This window comes from Gossypium raimondii, chromosome 7 (assembly GCF_025698545.1).
Source record: "Gossypium raimondii isolate GPD5lz chromosome 7, ASM2569854v1, whole genome shotgun sequence".
In the NCBI taxonomy this organism is placed as follows: Eukaryota; Viridiplantae; Streptophyta; class Magnoliopsida; order Malvales; family Malvaceae; genus Gossypium; species Gossypium raimondii.
In genome coordinates, this window is record NC_068571.1 from 26,330,978 (window position 1) to 26,357,447 (window position 26,470).

Sequence of the window (26,470 nt, forward strand, 5' to 3'; positions counted from 1 at the left end):
AATTTTAAAAAGGTTCATTATCTTTGATCTTATCTTGGGTTAGCCCCCAGACATTAGATGTTGATATTCAAAGTTTCAAAAAAGTTCCACCTCGTGAAGCATAAAAGTGTAGTGTCATTATTATTACTAAAAACATCGCCGTGCTTTATGGCAAGAACTGCGGGGGGCGTATTTTTATTCTTCTGGCCCTGAAATAATTGAGAGACCAGCAATCATATAGGGCATCCAAGAAAACAGTGAGGATGGATGTGCCTTCTAAACTGATCCATGCCAGCTGAGAATTAAATGGCATGACGTGGTAACAACGTGACTTAGGCACCATAATTTGACTCCCATAATCGCATTGGGTTTGTCCCTATATCCATTAACCCTCAACTAATTTACTATCTTCCATTTTAATAGATCATCATTCCATGTGATATTCCATAACTACATGACAGGATCATGGTTCCAGCCTAGAGTAAGACCCCACCTCCCCATGTGATCTCTTTCCTTTTATTACCCACCATCAACGTTCCAATTTCATATCACTCTTCATTCCTCACCTACTCTCTGCAAAAATGGCAAGGAAAATTGTGCTCATTCTGGTACTGACATGCCTCTGCATTGGGCTAGCAGCTGCTGACTGGAACATCTTGAACCCAATATGGAATATCAATGAAAGACAAGATAGCTTGAAAAACTACTGTGAAAGTTGGAGGATCAATGTGGAGCTGAACAACATAAGGGAGTTCGATGTAGTGCCCCAAGAATGCGTTGCTCACATCAAGAAGTACATGACTTCATCACAGTACGATGCTGACTGCCAGAGAGCTATCGAGGAAGTGACACTATACTTAAGCCGCTGTTGCTCTTTGAAAGGTGATGGCAAAGATGCATGGATTTTCGATGTTGATGATACACTCATCTCCACCATTCCTTACTTCAAGAAACATGGTTTTGGGTAAGTCTTAAATTTTCCATTCCTTCAAGTTTTGATTACATATGAATCTGGTTGATTTGAAACTAAAAAACCAGGGGAGAGAAGGTGAACTCATCTTCTTTGGAGGCATGGATGGAAGAGAGCAAGGCACCAGCTCTCGACCACACATTCAAGCTCTTCCATGACATTAAAGATAGAGGGATGAAAATCTTTCTAGTCTCTTCAAGGAAAGAAACCCTTAGATCTCCTACCGTTGATAACCTCATTAATGTTGGATACCATGGATGGTCTAGGCTCTTCTTAAGGTATGCAATGCAACTTACCTGAGTTTTCATGTGTTTTTTCTCTGCACATTTCTCTTTGATTGAATTTTTTATGAATTGAATGAATAAAGGGGTTTCGAAGATGAATACATGCATGTGGAACAATACAAGTCCCAAGTGAGGAAAACATTAATGGATCAAGGGTACCGCATATGGGGAATCGTTGGAGATCAATGGAGCAGCTTAAAGGGTTTGCCAGAAGCAAAGAGAACATTCAAGCTGCCAAATTCCATTTACTACATGTCTTAACTTCATCTGAATAAATTTTTATGCACCCATTTTCCCACCTCATGTGCTTTTGTATTTGCTTGCGGTTGTTTTCAGAAATCCAATATAAAATATCAGTAAAAATATCTATATTTATCTTCTAATAGTTGGTCAGATACTGGATTTTATAAGCGTACAGATGAAACCAAAAAAAGACCATTGGCAGAAGAGAAATTTAGAGCTTAATAGAAAATTCCCCAACTTTCAATCAATCAACATAGAAGCCTGGTGAATAAGAGCTACTTCAGAACGATAAACTCTGCCTGTTCAATCTATAGAGAAGCAGAAATGGCCGGTAATAAAATACAGTGTCTTATGTTCTATCCAAAGTTGTAGCGACTTTGCAAGGATATACGCAACTATGTTCCCCTGTCGATAAATATGTGTAAATTCAAGTAAAGCCAACGGGAAAGCATCCTTACTGCCTGAGATCAAAATCTTTATAGCCTTGACGCATTCAGTTTCCACAATGACTCTTTTTTTTTGGCCAAAGATTCCGTAATATCTAAGTGCAGTCCATTTCTCCAAGCTATTGTCAGACTAGAACAAATCCCAATGTTATGACAAAAGCCTATTATCCAACTTCCTTCACAATCTGTGATAGCACCTCCTGCAGATGCCAACGAGGTAGTGCCATGACTGCTCCTTGACCCACCTCGGTGGTGGGTGTTGCCAACCCGCATTCTTCACTACAGAACTTCCCACGGACGGTTGGTTGGCCATAGAAGCTTAGATTGTTGTTGCCTAAGACCAGCTATGAGACTACATCGAAGCTGGAAGAGTGATCTTTGCTGGAAAATAACTTCATTGCGCTTCTTCCATATTCTCCAACAGAGAAGGCCACTCAAAATCAGGAAACTGAATGTTAAAAGCCTTCTGAAAATTGTCTAACTTCCACCCCCTCAGCCTCAGGCGTTGTAGAGAAAAACCTGCGATAATTTTGTGAGAGTAGGAGTGACTCTCAACCACACAGCCTTAGCTGCGCAGCAGTCATGTAAGCATGCGAAATTGACTTTACATAGTGCCCACATATGCTACACGACTCATACCCCTTCTACACCTTCCAAATTTGTCAAAAGGCGAAATTGGCCAATTCTCTGCGCCCCTTGTATTTCTAAACCAAATCCCATCGATCATCTGGTAATTGCCAAGAGTTTGCTGCCAAGCCCACGATAGGTAGGAATTGTTATTTTTTAATATAATAATTATAATTTTAAAAGTTGTATAAATTTTGTTTATAATTTTTTAAATTTTCAAAAAGTGCACAAAAATTTCATAGAACAGCATATACGAAAAGTGTTTAGTAAATACCATCAATAGGTTGGGTGAAACTTAACATGACGGAGATTTCTCTTCTTAGAAATCCTATATTGCAATAAGTGGTGTTTCGAAATTAAGATGGAACTTGGTTACTTGGCTTTACAATGATAGTTGACAAATCGGGAGTTTTCAAACCAAGGCAAGGACGACTTACTATTGCATGAAAGGAAGGTTTCGGACAGATTGAAGTGGAAAGTGACAATGCCATTCTGATTGATATTATTAGCAACTATTATGTAATGGATAATAGCCTTTCAAAGGTACGACTTATCCACTCTCTATTTGTGAAGAGTTAATAAGTTAGATTTCGACATATTCCAAGGGAACAAAATAATGTTGGAAATTACTTGGCTAAGATAGCTACTAGAGATTTAAATAAGGTTTGCACTTTTAAAGAGCCTCCATCAAGTGTTCGAGCATTGTTTTCAGCTGGTCTTCAGCAACTTGGAACCATGGAAAATTTTCTTTAGAGCTATGTTGTAGTTTATTTTTGCTGCTACATTTTTTACCAAAAAAAAATTGTGTTAACAAGGATATTTGAATTTTCTATAAAAATGACCAAAATCTTTTAATTATTTATGAAAATAACCCACCCTGAAAATCATGTATGTAAATGGCCCATTTTGAACACTAAATCTCAGTGTCGTCATTACCATTGACGACACCACCCATCACAATGACCCAATGATTGGCCCATGGAATTAAAAATAATTTCTTTGGGTCTCGCCGTTGAATTGGTGACACCAGTATAAATACACGTACCCACCTGTTTAAAATACTTGTATTCCCTGAAAAAGAAAGAATTTTTTTAATAGGTGCCACCAATGTTTTTTTTTTCTAAATAGTGTTTTTGGTGTCGTCATTGCTCAAAAAATTTTTTTTAAAAAGAATTTGAATTTTTTTTGCTACAGTTTTCATTGGCGGCATCGGTTAATTTAATAAAAAAAAGTTTGTTGTTTAAAACCCTACAAATCCAATATAGCTTCAATTACAGAAAAGAGCAAAACTGAAGAGAAGAGTAGAAGGGAAGCAGAAACAATGAATGAAGAATGAAGGTTCCAAGAGTGAAAGACACGTTGAATTCTATAACTTCTCTGAAACTTGAACTAGCTCGATCTTCCATGAAATAATGAAAAAAAAGTCAGAAAAAGAGAAAAAAAAGCCTGGAACCAAAAATAAAAGGAGAATGATTGAAACAAGGGAGAAGAAAGAGGGGATGAATCCAACACAGAAAGAAAAGGAAGAAGAAAAGGTAAAGAGAAAAGAAGTTAAAGAAAGGGGAGGGAAATGGATGAACCTTGGGAAGGAAAGAAAATAGAGAAGTAAATGCCTTAATTAATTTTTTTATTAATTATTTTTTTCCCTAACCTTTTAGCTTCTCCTTCCCTTCTCTGACATCATTACTCCTCTTTCATCCCCCCATCATTAATTCCCTTCATTTTTTTCTAATTTCGTTCTCTTTTTTATAGTTTCCTTTCATATTCTCTTCTCCTCTTTTCTCTCTTTTTCTTCTTTAAAGATTTAATAACCCAACTCTAGATCTCATTTTGCGAGCAAGTCAACGTCCCTTCATATGATTCGGTCGACCCATTGCTTTTTGGTCTCATTTCTTTGTTTCACTCGACCAACGATTCTCCTTGTTGTCGTTGCATCCACTGCAAAGCCTATCTCCTGATTCCAATTTTTTTCAATTCAACTTCGCCTTTAAAAAAAAAAAATCAAACGGGTGCTGCTGAAGGTAATGGCGGCACTAATTTTTTAACATAATTTTTTTAAAAAAGAAAACATAAGTGTCACTAACGACAACGACGACACCTATTAAAATATTGTTTTCCCCCTCAAAATACTGATATTTTTAAGTGACCGTACAAATATACATACTGGTGCCGTCAATGATAATAGTGACACCCAAAAAAATTATTTTTTCATTAGACCAGCCAATGATTAGCCTATTATGAAGGGTGATGCTGCCAATGACAATGGTGACATTGAGCTTTACTGTTCAAAACGAGTCATTTTCGTATATGATTTTGTAAGTGGGTCATTTTCATAATTAATCAAACATTTTAGGTCATATTTGAAAAAAAAAGTCAAAATATTTGCACCATCCTGACATCTTCCTTAGTTTGGTCAGTCAATCAAATTCAAAGTTTAACACAAGTTATTAAAGTCTAGTGGACATTATGTGTTGTAGAAGTCAAGGTTCAAACAGAAGTCAAAAGTCAATTTATCACCACAGAAAAGCAAATAGTAATAAAGGTGATGAATAGAAGGTAAAAGTATCATGGAGATATTTGTATTAGGAGTTAAATTGTAGTTTACCACTATTTAAAAAATGAGTAAACTAGTCCCTATACATTAAATTAAAGAACAAATTGATATTTTTAATTAAAAATTTCGTCCATTTATACCGTTAAAAATTGGTGTGATTGATAGAATAACTAGTAACTCATGTTGGTGTATAGCAATAAACTTTTAACAGGAAAAATGGATGAAATTTGTAACAGAAGATCTAGTTTGCTCTTTGATCTAATATATAGAGACTAATTTGCTCATGTTTTAAGTAGAGGGGGTAAAATGCAATCTGACTTCTATTATAGTAACCTTCAAGTCCATGGTACTTTTACTAAAAAATAGAGTTTTGAACAGAAGCGTTGAGTATTGCACTTCTAATGGTAATTGATATTTGAGGAAGGAGAAAAGTAGAACTAGTGAACATTTGGTCCCCAAAATGGGGTCAATCCAGGACTACGCAATAGCAAATTACCTTTGCATCCACAAAAATCCAATCTTCTTATTGGTTGTATGGGATATTATACAATATACATATTTCGTATATGATACAAAGCAAATGCAAGTATTCTTTTATATGACGAGACCAGATTGAAATCTTATGTACTGTTTCAATCTTGTTTTATTTTTGGAAACTAATTAGCTTGTCAATGGTTATTGTTCCCAATGGTTGATCCAAGCAAGCTAGTGTTCTTGTTGACAGCTCTTATGCCACGAACCGTATGGTGGGTCATGACTCCAGCACGAATCTTATGCAGGATAAGCCTATGGTGACAACAGATACAACTTCCTCTGCTATTTGGTCAGTAGGAGGTGGAAGTCGTTGGTCTAGTAGATCTTTGAGAAGCAATTCAGTGTTGTTTGATAATAATGTTATTGATGACAGAGAGTTCAAAAGCTTCCCTTGAGTGTTTTCCCATCATGATTTCTAATGCCACCACTCCAAAGCTGAAAACATCGCATTTCGTTGTCACTCGCATTGTGAGCGCAAGCTCTAAAGGACAAGAAATTAAACTAACTCAACCATTGCAATAACAAATAAAAGTAACATTTAATTCTGAAACATAGAAGTAAGTAAATTGTTTGCTAACCTAGTGCTATGTACCCATAAGAGCCAACAACTGTGGTCCAGTGAGATGAATTCGGATTCAACAACCTAGCAGTGCCAAAATATGAAAGTCTTAGCTCATACTCTCCCTCAAGCAAAATGTTGTTCAAGGATTTGTCTCTATGTATGATAGGTGGAGAGCAATCATGATGCAAGTAAGTAACTGCATGCGCCAACCCTTGCACTATTTTCAGCCTTGTACCCCATCCTAGTTTTTCTCTCCTTTATTCTCCATACAATACACTTCCTAAGCTACCCCTTTCAACACACTCATAAACCAAGTATATGCGCCCTCCTCTAGAACAATATCCATACAACTTTATGATATTTTGATGCCTAGCTTCAGTCAACATATGAATCTCATTCTCGAAGCTCCTTTGATTTGTTTCTTGAATATCATCGAAACTTGACAAATTGAGTTTCTTAACTGCAACTACTTGACCCGAGGCTAATACTGCTCGGTAAACACATCCAAATCCTCTTTTACCAATGCAATACTTATCGGCAAACCCTTTTGTACTTTTTTCAATGTCACCAAATGTGAATTTTCCATCTCTTCCCCAAATGGTGGATTAAAAAATTTTGGACTTTTTACTCTGCTTATCAAGAATCTTTCTTTGTTTGTGATATAGAAACACTCTAACAACAATTGCTGCTAGAATTAATATACCATAGATAGGAAAAATAATTGCATTAAAAACCTTCTTGCTATTGGACTTTCTCTTTTTAGCACTTGAATTACAAGGAGTTAATCCTTCAATATCTTCATATAAGCCTAAATTTCCAAAAAAAGCATTCCAAGTAGCATTATGAAATACTCCACTACTTGGAATTGAGCCTGTTAACTCATTGTAGGAGAAATCAAATGAACTAAGAGTGATCATGGAGGAAAATGAAGATGGGATTCTTCTTGAGAAATCGTTATGTGAAACGTTTAGAATCTTCAGCGATACAAGCTTCCCTAAGTCTTGAGGGATTGAGCCAGAGAGTGAATTGCTACTGAGATCCAATGAGTATTGCAAAACTCATAAGCTACCTAGCTCGCGTGGAATTTCACTAGATAACTTGTTTTGACTCAAGTTTAATCTCAATAGTTTTTTGCAATTCTCGACTTTCTCTGATATTCGTCCTATAAATTTGTTCCTAGATAGATCAAGGTACTCTAGCATCACTAAATTTCCTACAGTTTGAGGGATGCGACCTTTGAGATGATTCTGGCTCAAATTGAGATTGAACAACAAGCTCAAACCCCCCAATTCCAAAGGAATATCTCCAGTTAGCTCATTGGCTCCCAGGTTTAAAACATCCAACTGAGCCAACTTCCCAAGCTCAGCAGGTATTCCACTAGAAATTTTGTCTCTCTCAATTTGTAGTTTGGTAAGATTTCGACATTGTCCCCACTATGGCGAGATTTCACCAATGAATTTATTGCCACTAAGAGAAACGAAGTCAAGAACATGATGAAATCAAAATGCATTGGTGATGTTACCCGTAAAATGATTCCCATCAAACCAGACTCTCTTTAGCTATTTATAATTTTTCAAGCAAGCAGGCAATGACCCTGTGAAGTTGTTTCCATTTATAGTGAAATTTTCAAGAGCCAAACCACTGCACAATTCAGGAGGCAATTCTTCAGAGAATCTATTGTTGGAAAAACTTACAGTGGCCAATTAAGGGCTGTTCTTACCAAAATTTTGAGGAATCTTACCCGAAAATCTATTGGTAAACACCGAGAATGCATTCAAGTTAGTGAGGTTAGAGATTGTGTTGGGCAATTCACCATGGAAGATGTTTGTGTTGATATCAAGAGACTTAAGAGATTTCATATTGCCAACCTCTAGTGGAATTGTACCGCTGAGATTATTGTAGAAAAGTTGTAAGGCCTCCAAGTTTGAAAGACTCCATATAGTTTGAGGAATTGGACCTGAAAGTTGATTTCTTGAAAGGTCTAAAGTGTTCAATGAATTCAAATTTCCAATCTCTGAAGGGATTGAGCCTAAGAGTTTATTATCATAGAGAAAGAGGATCCTCAACTTAATCAATAAGCCTATTTTTGGTGGAATTTTCCTTGTGAAGAAATTGCTTTGAAGTTGCAAAGAGATCAAATTGGTCCAATTGGAAATTAAAGATGGTGAAATCTCACTGAAAAAAAAATTATCGGACAATCCCAACTAAGTTATTTTGGTTAGTTGAGACAAGAAAAGTGGCAACTCCCCCCTCAGATTATTCAAAGCAAGGGAAACAAAGGTAAGGTTAATACATGAACCAAGCTCGGGTGGGATTGTAGAATTTAAGCCATTTGAGTGAAGATCAAGTCTCCTGAGCTTTCTTAGTTGGCCTAAAGAAGATCCCTTTCAAAAAATTTTCATGCAATTCAATAATTTCAAGGTGAGACATGGTTCCTACACTATTAGGAATTGAACCATTGAACCGATTAGTTTTTAGTTGAAGAACTATGAGCTTGGAAAGCTTAGAAATGTTGGAGGATAATGGTCCTTCAAATGAATTACCATAGAGACTGAGATACTTAAGATGGCTCAGATTGGTGTACAATGATTCTGGTATTGAACCACTCAACCTATTCATTGACAAGTCTAGGAAAGTAAGGTTATGAAAGTTGAGTATAAATTGAAGGAATTCCAATTAAAATTCATTGTAAGCTAAGCCAAGGTGTATAAATAAAGGCATGCCCGAGAAATCGAATGAATCAGGATCAACAAAGTAGTTGAATCCAATGTCAAGGTACCTTAACTTTTGGAGATTGCTAACTTGAAAAGGAATGGTACCATTGAGGCTGTTGTTGAATAGACTTAGGTATTGAAGCTCAGTCAGATTCCCTATCTCCCCTGGCATGTTTCTTTGAAAAGAATTGTTGCTCAAATCTAAGACAACAAGCTTCAATAGAGTACCAATAGCGACTGGAATCGACCCATCAATGTTGTTGCTGTTGAGGTTAAAGAGAGTGAGATTGGAAAATGAAGTGAAGTTGAAGCGAGCAATGGAACCAGATAAGTTTCCATAGGAGAGGTCAATTTGGGAGACTGCTCTAGTGGCACCATCGCAGGTAATGAAAGTCCATTGCAAAGATTGTTGAGATTGGAGAAGGACCAAGAATCGAGAGAAGGTGGCGAAAAAGACAAGCTGCTCTTCCATTGGAGAAGTGCTTCTGCTTGTGTTCGTGTTGAAAACATGGTCTTTAATGGAAGTAAAGAAAGCAAAACAACGTTAAAGAGAAGAACAAGACAAGGGTTTGGAAAGGTTGATGACATGCTTTCAAGTGTAGGTTTAGTTTGTAAAATTTCAAATGAAACTGCGTTCTTATAGGCATTTACATTCCATGTGTCAAAATTTCCAAGTTTGCCCCTGCATTGATATCATTTGATCTTTCAATAATTCCATGAGGACTAGACTAGCAATATCCATGAAATTGACTTGGAAATGTGATTAGGAACTGTAGTTTTAACCAAGACAATGATTCCATGGAGACTAGACTAGCAATAACCATGTAATTTCTTGGGAAGGTGATTAGGAATTGTAGTTCAGAACACATACAAGTGTGTAGACCATAGCATTAACACTTGTTTTTAATTATTACAATAAATATAGGATAAACTATAAAAACAGTCACTTTTGTTTGCCTCATATTACATTTTAGTCACTTATGTTTGAAATGTTACATTTTAGTTATTTATGTTATCGTTTTGTTACGAAGTGGTCACTCTACCGTTAAACTTCGTTGTGTGCGTGAGAATTGGGCTTGAAAGCCTAGTGTAATGCAAATTGCTGTGGTGAGAAATGATTTGGTTGCAAACTACATGCGAGGAAGGACAATGGAATTTAGACTCGATCTTTAATGACTTGTCCAGTAGCATTAGTTTGGAAATTGTTGTAGTGCCAACATACTCCAGATACTTGCTGCTGGGGCTTGGAGAGCAGTGGCAAAGATTCGATGGGATCGACCCATAATATGCTAATGAGTCTTGAGAAACCACCAGTTACAGAGATGCGAGTAGAATAGATATGACTCCTAAATTTGCCTAAGAGGATTAGGTACTTCATTTGGTTGGCTTACTTTAATAGCTTGAATATGATTCAGGTATGCATGAGAAAGTCTATAATTGATAATGCATCTAGTGTAGTCTATGATTTTACTCCGGAACCTATTGGACACATCTTCCGGGAATACTTGGCTATTGAAGAATTATGGTTAGCTCTTTGTGTGGTACAAAGGCAACTGATTTTTTTTCTCCTTATCTTTTAGTAAGGATACTCATATGGTACACTTTTAATTTACCATGGGCAAATCTTTTTATTACTGAATTACATTATTTATATTATTTATACTTATATTTTATTTATATTTGATTTAGGGAACAATTTGAGAAAAGTAAGCTTAAAGTTTGTCTATGATAGGTTTTTGCAGGTTGGACTTTCAACATAAGCGCAAGTTCAGCATTTTAGCCTTAACTTGAGTTATAAGTCTCCTTTTTGGGCCCATAATATATTGATTCAAAGTTAATTGAAAAACTCAACCAAATTTATTTCATGACTTGAGCCCAAAAAGTTCTTGGAAGGGGCCCAAAAACGGTTTGGAAGTTTGAAGCAAAAAATTACTAAGAAGTCTAGAAAAATTTTGCTTTATTTAATTAATGACACTTTTGTATTTTCTACAATATATTTTCCCCATAAATATACATTATTAGGTTAAGGCTTGGGGGAGAGGGAGACATAGCCTCTCTTAGTTTTTTTTGTTTATTTATTTATTTTATTTTGTGTGTTATTTTCTTTATGGGTTTCTAAATTTCTTTTCTAGTCAAAGTAATTTTCGAAGTTTGATTCTATAAAGTTTGTGAGATTAAATTGCTCTTATTGTTTGCTTTTCTCTTTAGTATTTTAATGTCTTCTAGTTTAATTACAATTATTCAAGTTTGTTAAATATTCAGTCGGTATTTGATAGCTTAGAATGATTACTTGGTCAATTAGAAACTTAATTGATTGATTGGTTCTGTAACACCCCTAACCTGTATCTATCGTCGGATTAGGGTTACGAGGCATTACCGAACAAAACATAGTTTATCATGATCATTTATTAAAATTCATGCACAAATTATACTGACTTCTTTACAATAGTTATCAAATTTAGATAGCAACCATTCACTCATTCATATAAGTCAATTTCATACATATATATACATAAAGCATATAACCAATTAATTCAACATGCATTATTAATCATATTACTAATACGAACCATGCATCAAAGTCATACAACACATGCTTTATATATCCAACAGTTGAATCATGTGATCAACTATCAAGACATTCGAATTATCAAATTACAAATAGGCTTATTACATTGCGTTTTCATATACCAAGTATATATATATATATATATCGCAACACTTAATCTAAGTCAAGCTATCCCAAACGACTTAATAGGCATACATATATTAAAAATTTTAAATGGCATTTTCGAACAGCAACATTTTCATTCAATTAACTTAGTAATGCAGCACATATTAATTTCCAATTACCTTCTTTAGCAACTTAACTTGGCATCAATTTAGACATCATTAATTAACATTATTACAACCAAATAAACATCATTGATTAGGCACATCAAATGGCATTCGATCAAACAATTTAACCTCTATAGGTCATACCAATATCAAAACAAAATCTCAACTAGGTACCATTTCATAACTAAATAACATTATACTTGCTCAAAACATACTTCTCAAAATGAGCTAATTACATTATCTAACATACACAAGCATTAGCAACATTAACAAGCCATTTTTGCATGGCTATATATATGTACAAATCAAAATAAACCATAGCAAAACTAGCCTATACCATCATACTAAATTGTCAATCAATAAAATTCAAATGCATCATTTATAGCATATCCAATTCACCGAAATTCAATACTCAAGTCAATGCCAAATACCTATTCAAAACTTATATCATCAAGCATCTATTCACAAGCACATGACTTCTTTAATTACCAACTTCAATCACACCATATAGATCATTTACCAAACTCAAAATATAACCATTTGAACAACTATAATACCTTAGCCACATTTATACCAAAACATACCAAAATAAGCCATCATTCATGGCTATATCTATACAAAGCAAACATATTCGTTTACAAGCCAATTCTCATGACTATATTCACAACCAAAGTACTACAACTAGTCTATACATGTCATATACCATATATACATAACTCAAAAGTACCAACTTAGATGTCCGACAGCGTGATGATATTCCCGACGACTTTTGGATTCGAGCTAGCCTTGATTCTCTATAAAACATAAGAAAATAACACGAAGTAAGCTTCATAGCTTAGTAAGCTCGTAAGTGAATAATTCAATACATCAAATAAATACAATTCAACTAATTGTACATAACATTACCATATATACAATTACAACAAACCTTTCTCATATTTTAAAACATGATCAAATACCATTTCATCATCTTTCTTTATTAAAATACTCAAATAGGTTCTATTCGTACCTGTATCGTCTCGTACTAACCTCTTTCTAAATCATCTCATTCATTTACCCATTGAACCATTCGAAATAGAATTCGGATATTTGAAGATCTCAATCAATAAGTACCTATACCATGGCCCGTAGCCAAATCAAGGTAACTTATCCCAGAGTATCAAGGTATTACTCGCACCCGTAGTGCCAATATCATGTCCCGAAGCCAACACATAACCTAATGACATGTCACTATTATCTTAAACTATTCCTAAGGTTCAACCAAGAAGTTACACTTATCGATTTCATCGTCGAACATATTCATAGAGTCGTATTCACAATTCAAACAATATCTGTAATCTCTTAATCACAGTTTATGCAATATCAAAGCATTTAACATGCATTTATAATGAAATTACCATATACGAACTTAAATCATACTCGAAAATGACGAATCGAATCGATTACTCGATAATTTTGCTTTTCCCCCGATCTAATTTCGAATTCCTCTTTTCTTGATCAATATGTATTCAAAATTAACTCATTTAATCATATAATCATTCAATTTGGTCCAAAAACACACATTTGGGCATCTTTACACATTATCCCCTAAACTTTCACATTTAATCAATTTAGTCCCTATTTCATAAATACACAAAATTCACACAATTCAATATAATCCAAGCTTAGCCGAATTACTATAGTGTCCCTAGAAGCCCATAACTTTCATTTATTTCACATTTCAACCCCTCAATTTACACATTTCACAATTTAATCCCTAATTTGCATTTTTATCAAAAATCACTTTATAAAATATGAAAATCTAACATCAAATATTCATATTTCACCATTAAACATAAAAGAACGCATAAGCTCATCAATGGAAAATATCAAAATCTTTAACAGTTTTGAAATCGAAGACACGAGCTAGCTAGTACTAGTTGCAATGATCACAAAAATATAAAAATCATTAAAAACGGGACAAAAACCGTACCTTAATAGACAAAAATGCTTTGGCCGGACCTAGGTCTTCAACTATGGCTTTCTCCCTTTTAATTTTTGGTGGAACAAACTTAAGAAAGATGATGACTTTAAATTTTTATGTTATTTACTTAAGATTATTTATTAGTTTACCTTTTTATCCTTGATATTAAACCATTAAAATTCCACTAACCATGCACATAAATGTCCACCCACTTTTATAAAGGTCTAATTACTACATAAGGACCTTAATTAATATTCCATAGCTATTTAATACCTTTAACAAGTAGAATGCAACTTTTGCATTTTACGCGCTTAAGTCCTTTTTCTCAAATTGAGCAATTAAACGATAAAATCAGCTCACGAAATTTTCACACATATATAATCACATACTATAAACACCAAAAATAATATTAAAATAATTTTTTGACCTCGGATTTGTTGTTCCGAAACCACTGTTCCGATTTAACTAAAACCGGGCTGTTATAAGTTCTAATATTTGTGATGATTGCATACTTATTTGTGTAGTGTGGGCAGATGATCTAACTTAAATAAACTCTGATTGTGTGTTTGTTAGTTAGAATCGGGTCTCTTTCATTCTTAATGCTATTGATCAATTAAATCCTAAGCAATTGTTATAGCCTTGTTTGTCAATAAGGAAAGTAATTCATAGTGATTGTCTTCATTATCAAAAAAGTAAGAAGAGATTAGGTTGTTAGGCGATCGTCGACAACTATAATCAATTTATTAGCATTGAAAATCATCTTTATAAAATGAAAATTTTGCTTTGCTTAAAGTTTATCTTATTGATTTTCCCGGTTTTAATTATTGTTTTTCTTTGCTACTTTCACTTTAGTTTTTTGTTTTCAATTCTTAGTTTTAGTTTTAAGTTTTCTTTAAAAGCAAAACTCTTTTATTCTATTTACTTTATTTTTTAGTTATTACTATCGATTTTTATGGATTTGACCTTACTCATCATTAATTGTAAAATTTCATTTATTTGTATAAGTTTTATTTTTGGTGACTTCGACAATTGTACATGAAACCCATGGAAGTGCAAGAACAAATTTGTGGTCCGAGTACAATCCACTCTTGTGGTGCAAATTTTGGATTATGCTAGAAAATTTACTAATGATATCAGCAAAGCTACGAGTCTCGGTAAGCCACGGATAGTTCGAGGGCCCCAATGGGTTAAATGGAACAAACCTCCTAAGTTACGCATTCTTAATACGGATGGGTTTTAAGATGGCTTCAACTGGAGGTCTTTTGTGCAATGAGAATGCTAATTAGATTGGAGGGTTTATGATGAAAATTGATCTAAACTTTGGGGTATCTGTGTGGACTTGTGCCTTGCAAAAACTCTTGGCATCTCGCGCTTGATGCATTATTGATAGTATAATTCTTGAATAGGCCTCATCAGCATGATTACCTTTCGGACATACTGATAAAGCATAGGTTGGACATGATTGAAGGCTGGATAGCGAGCATTTGACATATTTTTCGGGAAGAAAACAAATGTGTGAATCACTTAGCGAACTAGCATCAGAGTTAAGTATAAGAGTGGTGTATTTAGATGAGTCATTGCTATAAGCTGATGCTTATGATAAAGGGGTAGTTAAATTTTAATTTTATTTTATTCTATTCCCTCTTTACAGTTAGCATAAATTCAATATGTTACATAGAAATAATAAGATTTTTTAAATTTATTTTATACATTTTAATTAACTAACAATAATGATTTTGACATAATTAATTATATCAAACAATAATGACTTTATGTGTTTGTTTTTAAATTTATTAAATAATATATTTTTATTAGTTTTAAAATATATATTTTAAATGAGAATTTATAATAAAATTCTATTAATTTTGAAAAATAATAGAGAGAAAAAGAACATTTTAAAGTGATGGAAAAAAAGTGAGAAACAACCTATAGCAACATATTAAATTAAAATAGCTTTTCATTCGAAACTTGTCATTTAAAAGGTTTGTAGAAAATTTTAAAATGTTAATTCACCCTTTTATTATTTTTAGGCCCAACACACACTTCATTGTCTTTGAATTAATATTTCACAATATAGTAATAAATATGATTTATAATTATCTAAATATTATTAAAATTAAATAACAGTAAAATTATCGGATAATCAAATAATAATAACTAAACATCTCAAATATTATTAAAATTATATATTTTTTGTAATGGGAACAAAACCTATTAAATAATGCTAAAATATGATTTTTTCAATAATTCTTCAGATATTATTTTGAATGAAAATATCTTACTAATTCACTTCATACATTGCATATCATTTAACATCCCACATCGTGCTCATTTTATCATACTCAGACTAATTCACAATTTCGATATTCAATACCATCATACAATTAAATTCAATTCATAATCTCGATATTCAATATCAATCACAACAATTCAATTCATTCGACCAATATATACTCACCTCGATATTCACTTATGCAATTAATGAGTATATACAAACAATTAAATCGATCTCAAATCATAAGAGTACAAACCGGGGTCTCGCATCACTCGTCGACAACTTTCGTTTTTCCTTTCCCTCTCGATGGCTCAACGTTGACGTTAGCTACGTACAATCACAAAACATATAATACTATCAATTTTCATCCAATTCACAATCAAATATCAAATCATGCATTTTTTGATTTATTTAATTTAGTTCCTAGACCCAGGACAAGTATAACTTTTGATATATAGCTTCGGACTAAAGTCCAGTTTCACATTTTCTCATTAGGGACTCTATATTTTCTATTCCTAACATAGTTTCATAATTTTTTTTCATTTTATTCAATTTTGTCCCTTATATAACAAAGCTAACGACTAAGGTTATTAAGTTTTACAATTTAGTCCTTTTTATAATCTAAGCTTAATTTCTATTAATTTCAAACCTAATTAATCAATTTCTCAAAATAAAAACTTATTAACATTTCAATAATTGAACAAATTGATACATGGGGTAACTAAAAAAATCAAAGGAAATGACTTAGGGACTTACTTGATAAAATTGGTAAAATGTTCAAGGGTTTAATGCTTTTCTTTCTTTCTTCTATGGAGGACAGCATGAAGAATGAAGATGATGATGTTTTTCCACTGACCTTTTAACTTATATAGTTCAATTAATCATTAATTAACCTTAATTAGTTTAATTAAACATGTTTCTACCTTTAATTAACCATGATTTAATAATAGTTTATTTTAATGGATACCATCATCAAAATCCACTAACTATTATTCTAATTTGGTTTATTAACTATTTTGTCCCTTAGATAATTCTTATATAAGTCCCAAGCTTTTTCTAATTAAAATTCTATAGCGATTAAACTTATACAATTTAGTCTCTAAGTTTTAATTAACCACATTTTCGGCTAAATTGCTTAACCAAATTTCAATTCATCAATATACTAACTACATAGATATCCTTATTTAATATTTACAGATTCAGTTTACGAAAACGAGATTCTGAAATCACATTTTCTGACACCATTGGAAACTAGGTCATTACAGTAACAATAGCTAATACTAATGAAACATTGAATCATAAAAGCACAAAAAAAATTAATAAAAAAATATCACATTATCCGAGAGGCAGAGTCTAAAGGAATAGCGGATGAAGTCAACATTGCATATGAAGATAACCTTGTAAATTCGTTTGCCAAACCTCTAATGTTTATGAGTTTTGGGAAACATGTAGAGGGTATGAGAATGCAAAATATGACTCATTTACTTCATTAGAGCAAGTAGAAGATTGTTAGGATTTAGTGCCACTAAGTGTAGTGTATTCATCTTTTTGTACTAGTAATTTTTCAAACATATTGGTTTAAATAAAATTTCATTATACATTAATATCATTTATATTTGTTCTCAATGATTTTTGCATTCAATGTAAAATTTAAGTTAATATTAGCTCATTGATTATCTAATGTTTAACTAATATTAAGTTGTATTATGTGGTTGGATCATAATATGAGAAGACAACTTATATTAGTAAATAATTTGTACAATTCGTAGTCTAATTGAAGTTGAGTAAATCGATTGACATTTCGTCAATGAAGTTAAATTGGAAAGGTGTCTTATCTTGGGTATCGGAACAAATGACTTCTAGAAGATGGAGATAAATATGTCATTGTTTGGACAGACAATACATCGGACATGACCCAAGTTAAATTTATCTTAAATCTGTTTATGAATTTATTCACTTGTGACATTTATACTGTAACATATTTTAATCTTATGTAGATGATAAATTATATATGTATGACTTATATACTTTAATTTATTAAAAGCTTGAGTTACAATACATAAGAAATCAAAAGTTGGTACATGAAGTACATGGGTTCTACATGATGTAGCATCCTCCCACAAGAGAGAAATTATAGCGCAACTCGTAGAGACACTTGTATAGAAGGGTACTCAGCCCAAGTCGAAGCAGTCGCATCAGCAAAACCCTCCCCTGTCAACCAAGCACTCTCAAACTTGAAACCACGAGTTCTTCAAACAAGAAAAGACAAGCTAGCAACCAGATGAATAGGACAGTGATCGGACGTGGCACTAACCAAAGGAGCAGGGTCTTTGGTAATATTAAAAAAATTCGAGATCTGAATAGGGACAAATCTGATATTTACAGTATTCAATGAATGGGCATTTTATTAAGTAGAAATTGCGAATGTCAAATAATTTTTATGTAATAATTCTATAAATCTAACATCATAAATGCTTATCGAGGGAATCGAATCTTTCACCTAAAACACAAGGACAAAAGAGGAAAAAAACAAAGTAAAAGTGGCATATATGTAGTTAATATTGACAATATGCATTATAATATTTCATAGAAATTTGTAGCATAAAAATAAACGATAAATGACATATCACTATAACTTTAGATAATTTAAGGGTTTTTTACTAGACACAATTTAAGCCTTGATTTAAAAAGTTAATGAAAGCAAAGATGTAACGAAAGATTTGATTAAGAAAAGAATGAATAAATATTATTTCTTAAAGTCAACTATATCAAATTCATTAAATTATTGGTAAATTTATGTTTCAGTTATTCAATTTAAAAAACGTTACAAATTAGTTATTAAATTATTCAAAAGCTGTTAAAGTTTTTTTTAAATGGCCAATGAGCTCTAAACGATTCTACAATCAATATGATAGATCAATATCTATTAACAAGTAAAATAACATAATATAAATCCAAGCCAATTTAATGGTCAATTTTTTAGATCGAAGTAGAAAGTTGTTTAAATTTTGGTTCGTAAATTTGTGACGTTTAAAACTATTTCATGGAAAAAATTGAACTGTGGAAGAAGAGTAGAAGAGTTTTCAATTGACGCAAGCAATGCAAACAAAGAAAACTAAACAATAACGATTTTAATAGTTCAAAGACTTAAATTAAAACTTTTGAATAGTCTAATGACCAAAACACAAAATAGATTAATAGATTAAGGAGGTGTAGTTGACCTTATTTCTTAATACAGATTTATTACCATTTAGCATATGATTTCTTTTGGCCATGTGAGGTTCAAAGCGGCAGTGCCTTGCTAAGCTGGTTGATAAGGGCGAGAAAAATAATTTTCTTCCATATTTATTATTGAAATACAAAATTAGTATTTTGGATATTAAAAAAAAACAATAAGTTATTTATTCTATATGATAAGTGAAAACATTCATGTCAATTTATTGTAATAATAATTTAGTTATTTCATAAGATTTTCTAAGCCTAAAAGAAGTATAAATTAATAATTTGTAAGAAACGTAAAGTCATATAAAAATGCGAGTAATCAGAAGATGTATAAATTAATAATTTCTAAGAAATATTCCTCAAAATACTTTTTAGAAACATAAACTCATATAATGATAATAATACTAATAATCGAAACACACCCTATGATAAAGTATTTTGGAGGTGTTTGTATTATAGGTTCAGATTTAAATTAATAGTTTTATATTATTAAAATAATTAAGATAAATTTAAATTGTAATAAAGTTAGTATTTATTGTAAAAAATGCTTTGAAAATTATTATTCTTTATTACAGTTCAATTTCAAATAAAAGATTTTATTTGCGAACTATAAAATTTTAAAAATATTAACTTTGTTGAATAGTAAATGATATCTTTCACACAATAAATGTTAACTCTTTCCAATTTGACATTATTTGATTCTTTTAATAATGCAAGGACTAAGTTGATTTGTTTAATAGTAGATGAACTAATTTGATCATGTTCCTAGAATAGAGTGACCTCTCGGATACATTCACCTAAATATATGTGATGCAAGATATACAAAAGCAGTTAATATTTGATTAACCTCTATTTTTCTGAGTTAACCTTTAGATAAAGCATGAAATCCAAATACTAAGAAGAAACTATGTAGAAAAAATTGTAGGAGGATTGCGAAGAAAGTTTAATCATAGTTGAACCCTCTAAACTCTCCTTATATAAAGAGAGTCATGTGCCATTATTTTACACAAACTTAAATTCAAGAGAAAGTTGTAAAGAGAAAATTCTCTGAAAAATTATTTCAAAAGATTTCTAGAGATATTTTTCTTATTTATAACTTGGCCCAGAAGTTTAAAAAAATTGCAAAATTGCCTCACTTGTATTTTTTGTGAAAAATTTTCTAATTCGAAATGAGCCCACACTCGACAGACGTGAGCTTGAGGATAGCGGAGAAGACTACTCGGTTGAAGAGTTCCTCATAGATGAAATAAAAATGTACAATTTTGATTAAGTGTTTATTACTTTAGATATAACAACCTGGAAAAGTTTTTAAAACATGGTTTTTTCTTTAAACTTATTTTCCGCTGCGTTTTCCAAACTCGATTTTTCCAACACTACATTCGTGAGATATTTGTTGTGCAACAGCAGCCAAATGAACTACCGCACCCATTATGGGTGAAACATAATATTGCCACAACATATCACCCCCAAACAAACGGACAAGCTGAAATTTCTAACAGAAATTAAAAAAATTCTAGAAAAAGTGGTGGATCATACTCGTAAGGATTAGTCTACTAGATTGGATAAAACTTTGTGGGCATATCGTACCGTATACAAAACTCCGTTGGGGATGTCACCTTTTAAGCTTGTCTATGGTAAGCCATGTCACCTTTCTATTGAGTTTGAGCACAAAGCATTTTAGGTTATTAAAAAGCTGAACATGGATTGGGTCGCTGCTGGCCATAAAAGGTTGTTAGAATTGAATGAAATGGAGGAGTTCCGAGCACAAGCATATGAGAATGCTAAGTTGTACAAGAAAAATACCAAGCGTTGTAACGATAAAAGAGTCATGCCGCAGCAATTTGAACCAGGACAATAGGTGTTGTTATTTAACTTTAGGCTCAAATTGTTTCCTGGTAAATTAAAGTCTCGTTGGTCAGGTCCTTTTGAAGTAGCCCAAGTGTATCTTCATGGAGATGTTAATATCGAAGATTTGAAAACAGGGGTCACATTTAAAGTTAATGGGCAGTGCTTAAAGCACTACTGGGGTGCTCATGTGGATTGAGACAAGCACTCCATCAATCTCTGCGATGTTTGAGCTAAGAATTTCTTTTATCTGTCTTTTCTTTAATTGCTTTATTTTTATTTTTAATACTTATTTAATATTGTTTCTATTTCTGTTTTTATTTTTGAATAGTTGTTTCTAGAGACAGAATAAAGAATATGAACTGAGCAGTTGTGATAATAAGTGAAGTTTGCTATAGCATTGCGACAAACGGGAAAATGGGTAACGTGAGAATGACCGGCAGATAAGTCCAAAGGGAGAGATTTGTTCTTTTGTTAGCTGGACCAATTTTTTGCGAGCCCATGGCAAAGTAGTTAAATTTTTTTTTGTTTATGGATTAAGGCACTTCACATTTTTTTATTCCCCCCCAAATCTTCTTAATTTTCTTCTCTCTTCCTCCACGTCACACAACTTCCCTAGCACGTTTCACTTTTGCTGAACTGTTATCACTAACTCCCTTATTTTTCTCTCCTCAACTGCTCACGTCTCTTAAGTTCCCTTAAAGTTTTCATTTTTATTACTTGTTTTTCTTCAATCTCTCTTATCTTTCTTCCACTACATTCTCCAAGATTTTTTCCAGATTTCTCTAATGGGTCGCATCAAAACTGCCTCAAAAACTGCTGAAACATCAAGGGCTGGTGCTACTCAGCCAAAGATGTTTTTTAACAGTGTTGCAGCCATGAGATAATAGCAAAATTGTGAAGCACCCTTTCTGTTTTGAGCAAGGGTTCTTGTTTAAAATGAACCATATATGGGATACGATGAATCTATGTCCTCTATAGTTGAAAAACATGGGTGGAATATTTTTTGTTTGCACCTAGAGGATGTTTTAGGAAAAAATATGTGAGAATTTTATGCCCATGTCAACTCTCTAGATTCCCCTTTTATCTATGTAAAAGGTACTTCCGTTCCTTTTGATGAAAACTATATTAATGCACAATTTATTTTGAACTACAATTCACTTTTGGAAAGGTTTTAACCTTAGATGATGTATATTATGTGCCAAAAGTTAGAAAGAATTTAGTGTCTGGAAATCTGTTAAATAAGTTTGGTTTCAAACTTATTTTTGAGGCAGATAAGTTTATTTAGTCTAAGGGAGGAATTTTTGTAGGGAAAGGGTATATGTATAAGGACATGTTCAAACTCGGTATTATTAATAAGAATAAAAATACTATTTCTACTTATATGGTTGAATCTTTTGTTTATGGCATTATAGATTAGGTCATTTAAATTACGAAAATTGAATGAAATGCATAAGTTAGATTTAATTCCTATTTTTAATAATAATATTGAAAATGCAATACATGTATGTTGACTAAAATCACTAGAAACCCTTTCCCTAAGGTTAAAAGGAAAACAAAGTTGCTTGATTTGATACATAGTGATTTATGTGACATGCATAATACTCCTACATTAGGTGGAAGGAAATATTTTGTTACTTTTATTGATGATTGTTCTTGATATTGTTATGTATATTTATTGCATTCAAAAGACAAAACATTTGATAAATTTAAAGTTTATAAATCAGAAGTTGAACTTCAGTGTGAATCATTTATCAAGTGCTTAAGATTGGATAGAGGTGGAGAATACTATAATCCAAGTTATTTTGAATCCATTTGAATTATCCATCAAGTTTCAGCCCCTTACACACCACAACGAAATGGTGCAGCTGAAAGGAAAAATAGTCTTGATTGAAATGATAAATTCAATGTTATCATATTCAGGTATTGGATAAGGTTTTTGGGGAGAAGCTGTTCTTACGACTTGTCATATATTGAATAGAGTTCCTAATAAGGAAGCTAAAATAACCCCCTATGAACAATGGAAGAAAAGGAAACCAAACCTTAATCATTTGAAGGTTTCGGGCTGTAGAGCTATTGCAAAGTTTCAACACCTAAACGTAAAAAGTTAGGTGAAAGAGGAATTGAATGCATATTTATAGGATATACACATAATAGCAAGGCATATAGGTTCATGGTAATTGAACCAAATGATTCAATTTCAATTAATATTGTTACTGAATCAAGAGATGCAATTTTTGATGAAAATAAATTTAATTTTATTTCAAGACAATTACAATCACAATAATTAATTCATTCTTCAAATGAAAATGAGATTCCATTGGAACAAATTGATAATAATGATAAATCTTGTGAAGAATTAAGATGAAGTAAAATGATTAAAAAGGTCAAAGATTTTAGACCAAATTTCATTATGTTCCTTGTAGAAGGAAAATGTGAAAGTATAGGCAATAAGATACCTAATTATTATAATACAGAATTTGATCTTATTACATTGGAAGAGGCAATGAAATCTCAAGACTTTACGTTTTGGAAAGAAACAATAAATGATGAAATGATTTCAATAATGGGAAATCAAACTTGGATCTTAGTTGATCTTCCATTGGGTTCCAAACCAATAGGTTGTAAATGGATCTTCAAAAAGAAAATGAAGGTCGATGGAACCATTGATAAATTTAAAGTAAGGTTGGTAGCCAAAGGTTTTACACAAAAACAACATGTTGATTACTTTGATACCTATGCTCCAATAGTAAGAATTGCTATGATTAGACTCTTAATATCACTTACCTCAATGCATAATTTGGTTGTTCACCAAATGGATGTTAAAACTACATTTTTAAATGATGAATTAGTAGAGGAAGTATACATGGAACAACCAAAAAGATTTGTTGTTACAAGACAGAAGCATAAGGTATGTAAGCTTGTTAAATTTCTATATGGACTTAAACAAACACCAAAGCAATGACACCAAAAGTTTAACATGATTCTTTAGCTAATTGGTATAAAATAAATGAATCTGATAAGTGCATATATAGCAAATTTGAAAATGAAAAATGTGTCATAATTTTCTTATATGTAGATGACATGTTTATATTTGGCACGAATTTGGAACAAATAGAAAATACAAAGAAATTCTTATCAAACTTTACTATGAAGGATATGGATGTGACAGATGTTATTCTTGGGATTAAAATAACCCAAGAGGAAAACACTATAACTTTATCATAATCACATCGCATTGAAAATGTGTTTAAAAAGTTTGATCTTTTCAATTGTATACCAGCATCTACACCCATGGACCCTCAAATAAAATTAGTATCTAATGCTGGTAGGAAAATTGATCAATTGAAATATGAAAGTCTAATTGGTTGTCTTATGTACATGATGACTTGTACAAGACAAGATATTACATATGCTGTTGGGAAATTGAGTAGGTACACAAGTAAACCAAGTAGTTTAAATTGACAAGCTTTGACTAGAGTACTTAGGTACTTAAGAAAACTATTAACTATGGGTTGTGTTATAATGGATATCCTTCAGTTTTAGAAAGGTATTCGAATGCTAGTTGGATTATGAGTTTAGAATATCATGCTTCTACTAGTGGATGGATCTTTATTCTTGGTGGAGGAGCCATTTCTTGGGGTTCCAAGAAACAAACATGTATTACTGATTCCATCATGACAGCCGAATTTATTTCATTAGCCCCTGCATCTAAAGAAGTAGAATGATTGAGAAATTTTCTTTATGATGTACCTCTATGGCCTAAACCAATTTCACTTATTTCTATTCGTTGTGATAATGAGACTACTCTAGCAAAGGCATATAGCTAAGTATATAATGGAAAGTCCAAACATATTGGATTAAGACATAGCTATGTCGACAATTAATCTTTGATGGAGTGATCACTATTAATTATGTGAGGTCAAGTGAAAATTTGACGGATCCTTTGACAAAAAGTCTTGCTAGAGATGTAGTCAACAAGACCTTAAAAGGGATGAGACTCAAGCCTATTAATTAGAGTCACCCATGATGGAAACTCGACTCAACGCTTGGTATAACGTCAAGTCTTGAGTTCAATGAGACAAAGTACATCAATAGTAAGTGACTACTAGCACTATAAATAAATTTATTCTAAGATTAAAGTGCTAGGTACTTGTAATGATAAGAGAATGATGAGTAATATACTCTTAATGGATCCATAACATAAATAGGTTAGAGTGTTATAGTTACGAGAATACTCTTGATGAGATCTACCTATGTGAGTGGAAATGTGGTCGCTTCTAAGAGCTCAAAGGCTTGACTTTGATAACACTTATGAAAAGAGGATTGACCAATGTTGAAATCATTGTGTGAGATGTATTCGGTTAATCAAATGGGATAGCTGATTCAAAGCTTAGTCTACCATGCAATTTCAATTAACTTTAACATGTTTTCATTAAGTGAAAATTCAATTATAAGACACCTTCATTTATGCAAATTGATTTCCAATAATACCAAAATCTAAAATATTTTGAAAATGGGGGGAGATTGTTAGAACATTTTCAAATATTTATAGTGTTCCAATAACTATAAATGAAAGGGTGTAATTAATCAAAAGTTAAATCTTTTGGTTATTAGTCAAGAGTTATATCACTTGATTTTTGAAAATATAACTATTCAAACAATATTACTTCAATAGTTGTAATATTAGATGAATAATTATATGTCTTTTAAAAATGTTGTTATTCATAAAAGACACTGTTGAAAAATGTCTCTATGAAGAGACATAGAAATTTCTATAAATATGAATGAGATTTCATTTGGAAATCATACCAACAAGTTCTAAAAATTCTTTCTATTTTTCCTTCATCTTCTAATTTTATTAGATTGTTCTATAAAGAGTTACCATAGAATTTCTTTATAAAAATTGGTTTTCTCGTTATACATTGCTCAATGTTTAGTGGACTATTCTCGTCAGTGCAAAACGCAAATAGTCATCAACTTCATTGCATCATCGAGGTTCATTTGCTTGAAACTCTTTTGCACACCGAATATAGATGGGGTTGAATAGAACCTTAAAGATAGTGGCTTGATACATGCCTTGTCCTATTTCTTCATTTTCTGTTCGAGTTCTGTTCATGTGTTTGAGATTTTCCTCACCTGAATAATTGTATTATAGGTTCTCATTATATCTACTCTTTTTGACACAATGCCTAGAACTATCCATAGCCCCTCCCCAACCCATGATAATGTGTTTCAACGCACTCGAACCCACATTCTCTTGTATTAACAACAATGCCTATGCCAATCGAGCTAAAATTCAATTGGCCAAAGAGTGTTGAAAGTAGTGTTAAGCTAATTCATATTTGAATTTTAAATACAATTACAAATCTTAAAAGGTTTAGTTTTTATGGAACATGAAATGAACCTCGAAA

The 26,470-nt window shown here is 32.3% G+C and overlaps 1 protein-coding gene and 1 pseudogene across 1 annotated transcript; one reads left to right on the forward strand and one right to left on the reverse strand.

Moving 5' to 3' along the window:
* Positions 1-348: 348 nt before the first annotated feature.
* On the forward strand, positions 349-1,616 carry LOC105798300 (acid phosphatase 1). Its single transcript, XM_012628327.2, has 3 exons — positions 349-943; positions 1,018-1,227; positions 1,317-1,616. The coding sequence occupies exons 1-3, from the start codon at positions 561-563 to the stop codon at positions 1,492-1,494; spliced, it is 771 nt and encodes a 256-aa protein (XP_012483781.1). The 5' UTR covers positions 349-560; the 3' UTR covers positions 1,495-1,616.
* A 4,130-nt stretch (positions 1,617-5,746) lies between these two features.
* Positions 5,747-9,423, reverse strand: LOC105771143 (MDIS1-interacting receptor like kinase 2-like; annotated as a pseudogene).
* Positions 9,424-26,470: the final 17,047 nt, after the last annotated feature.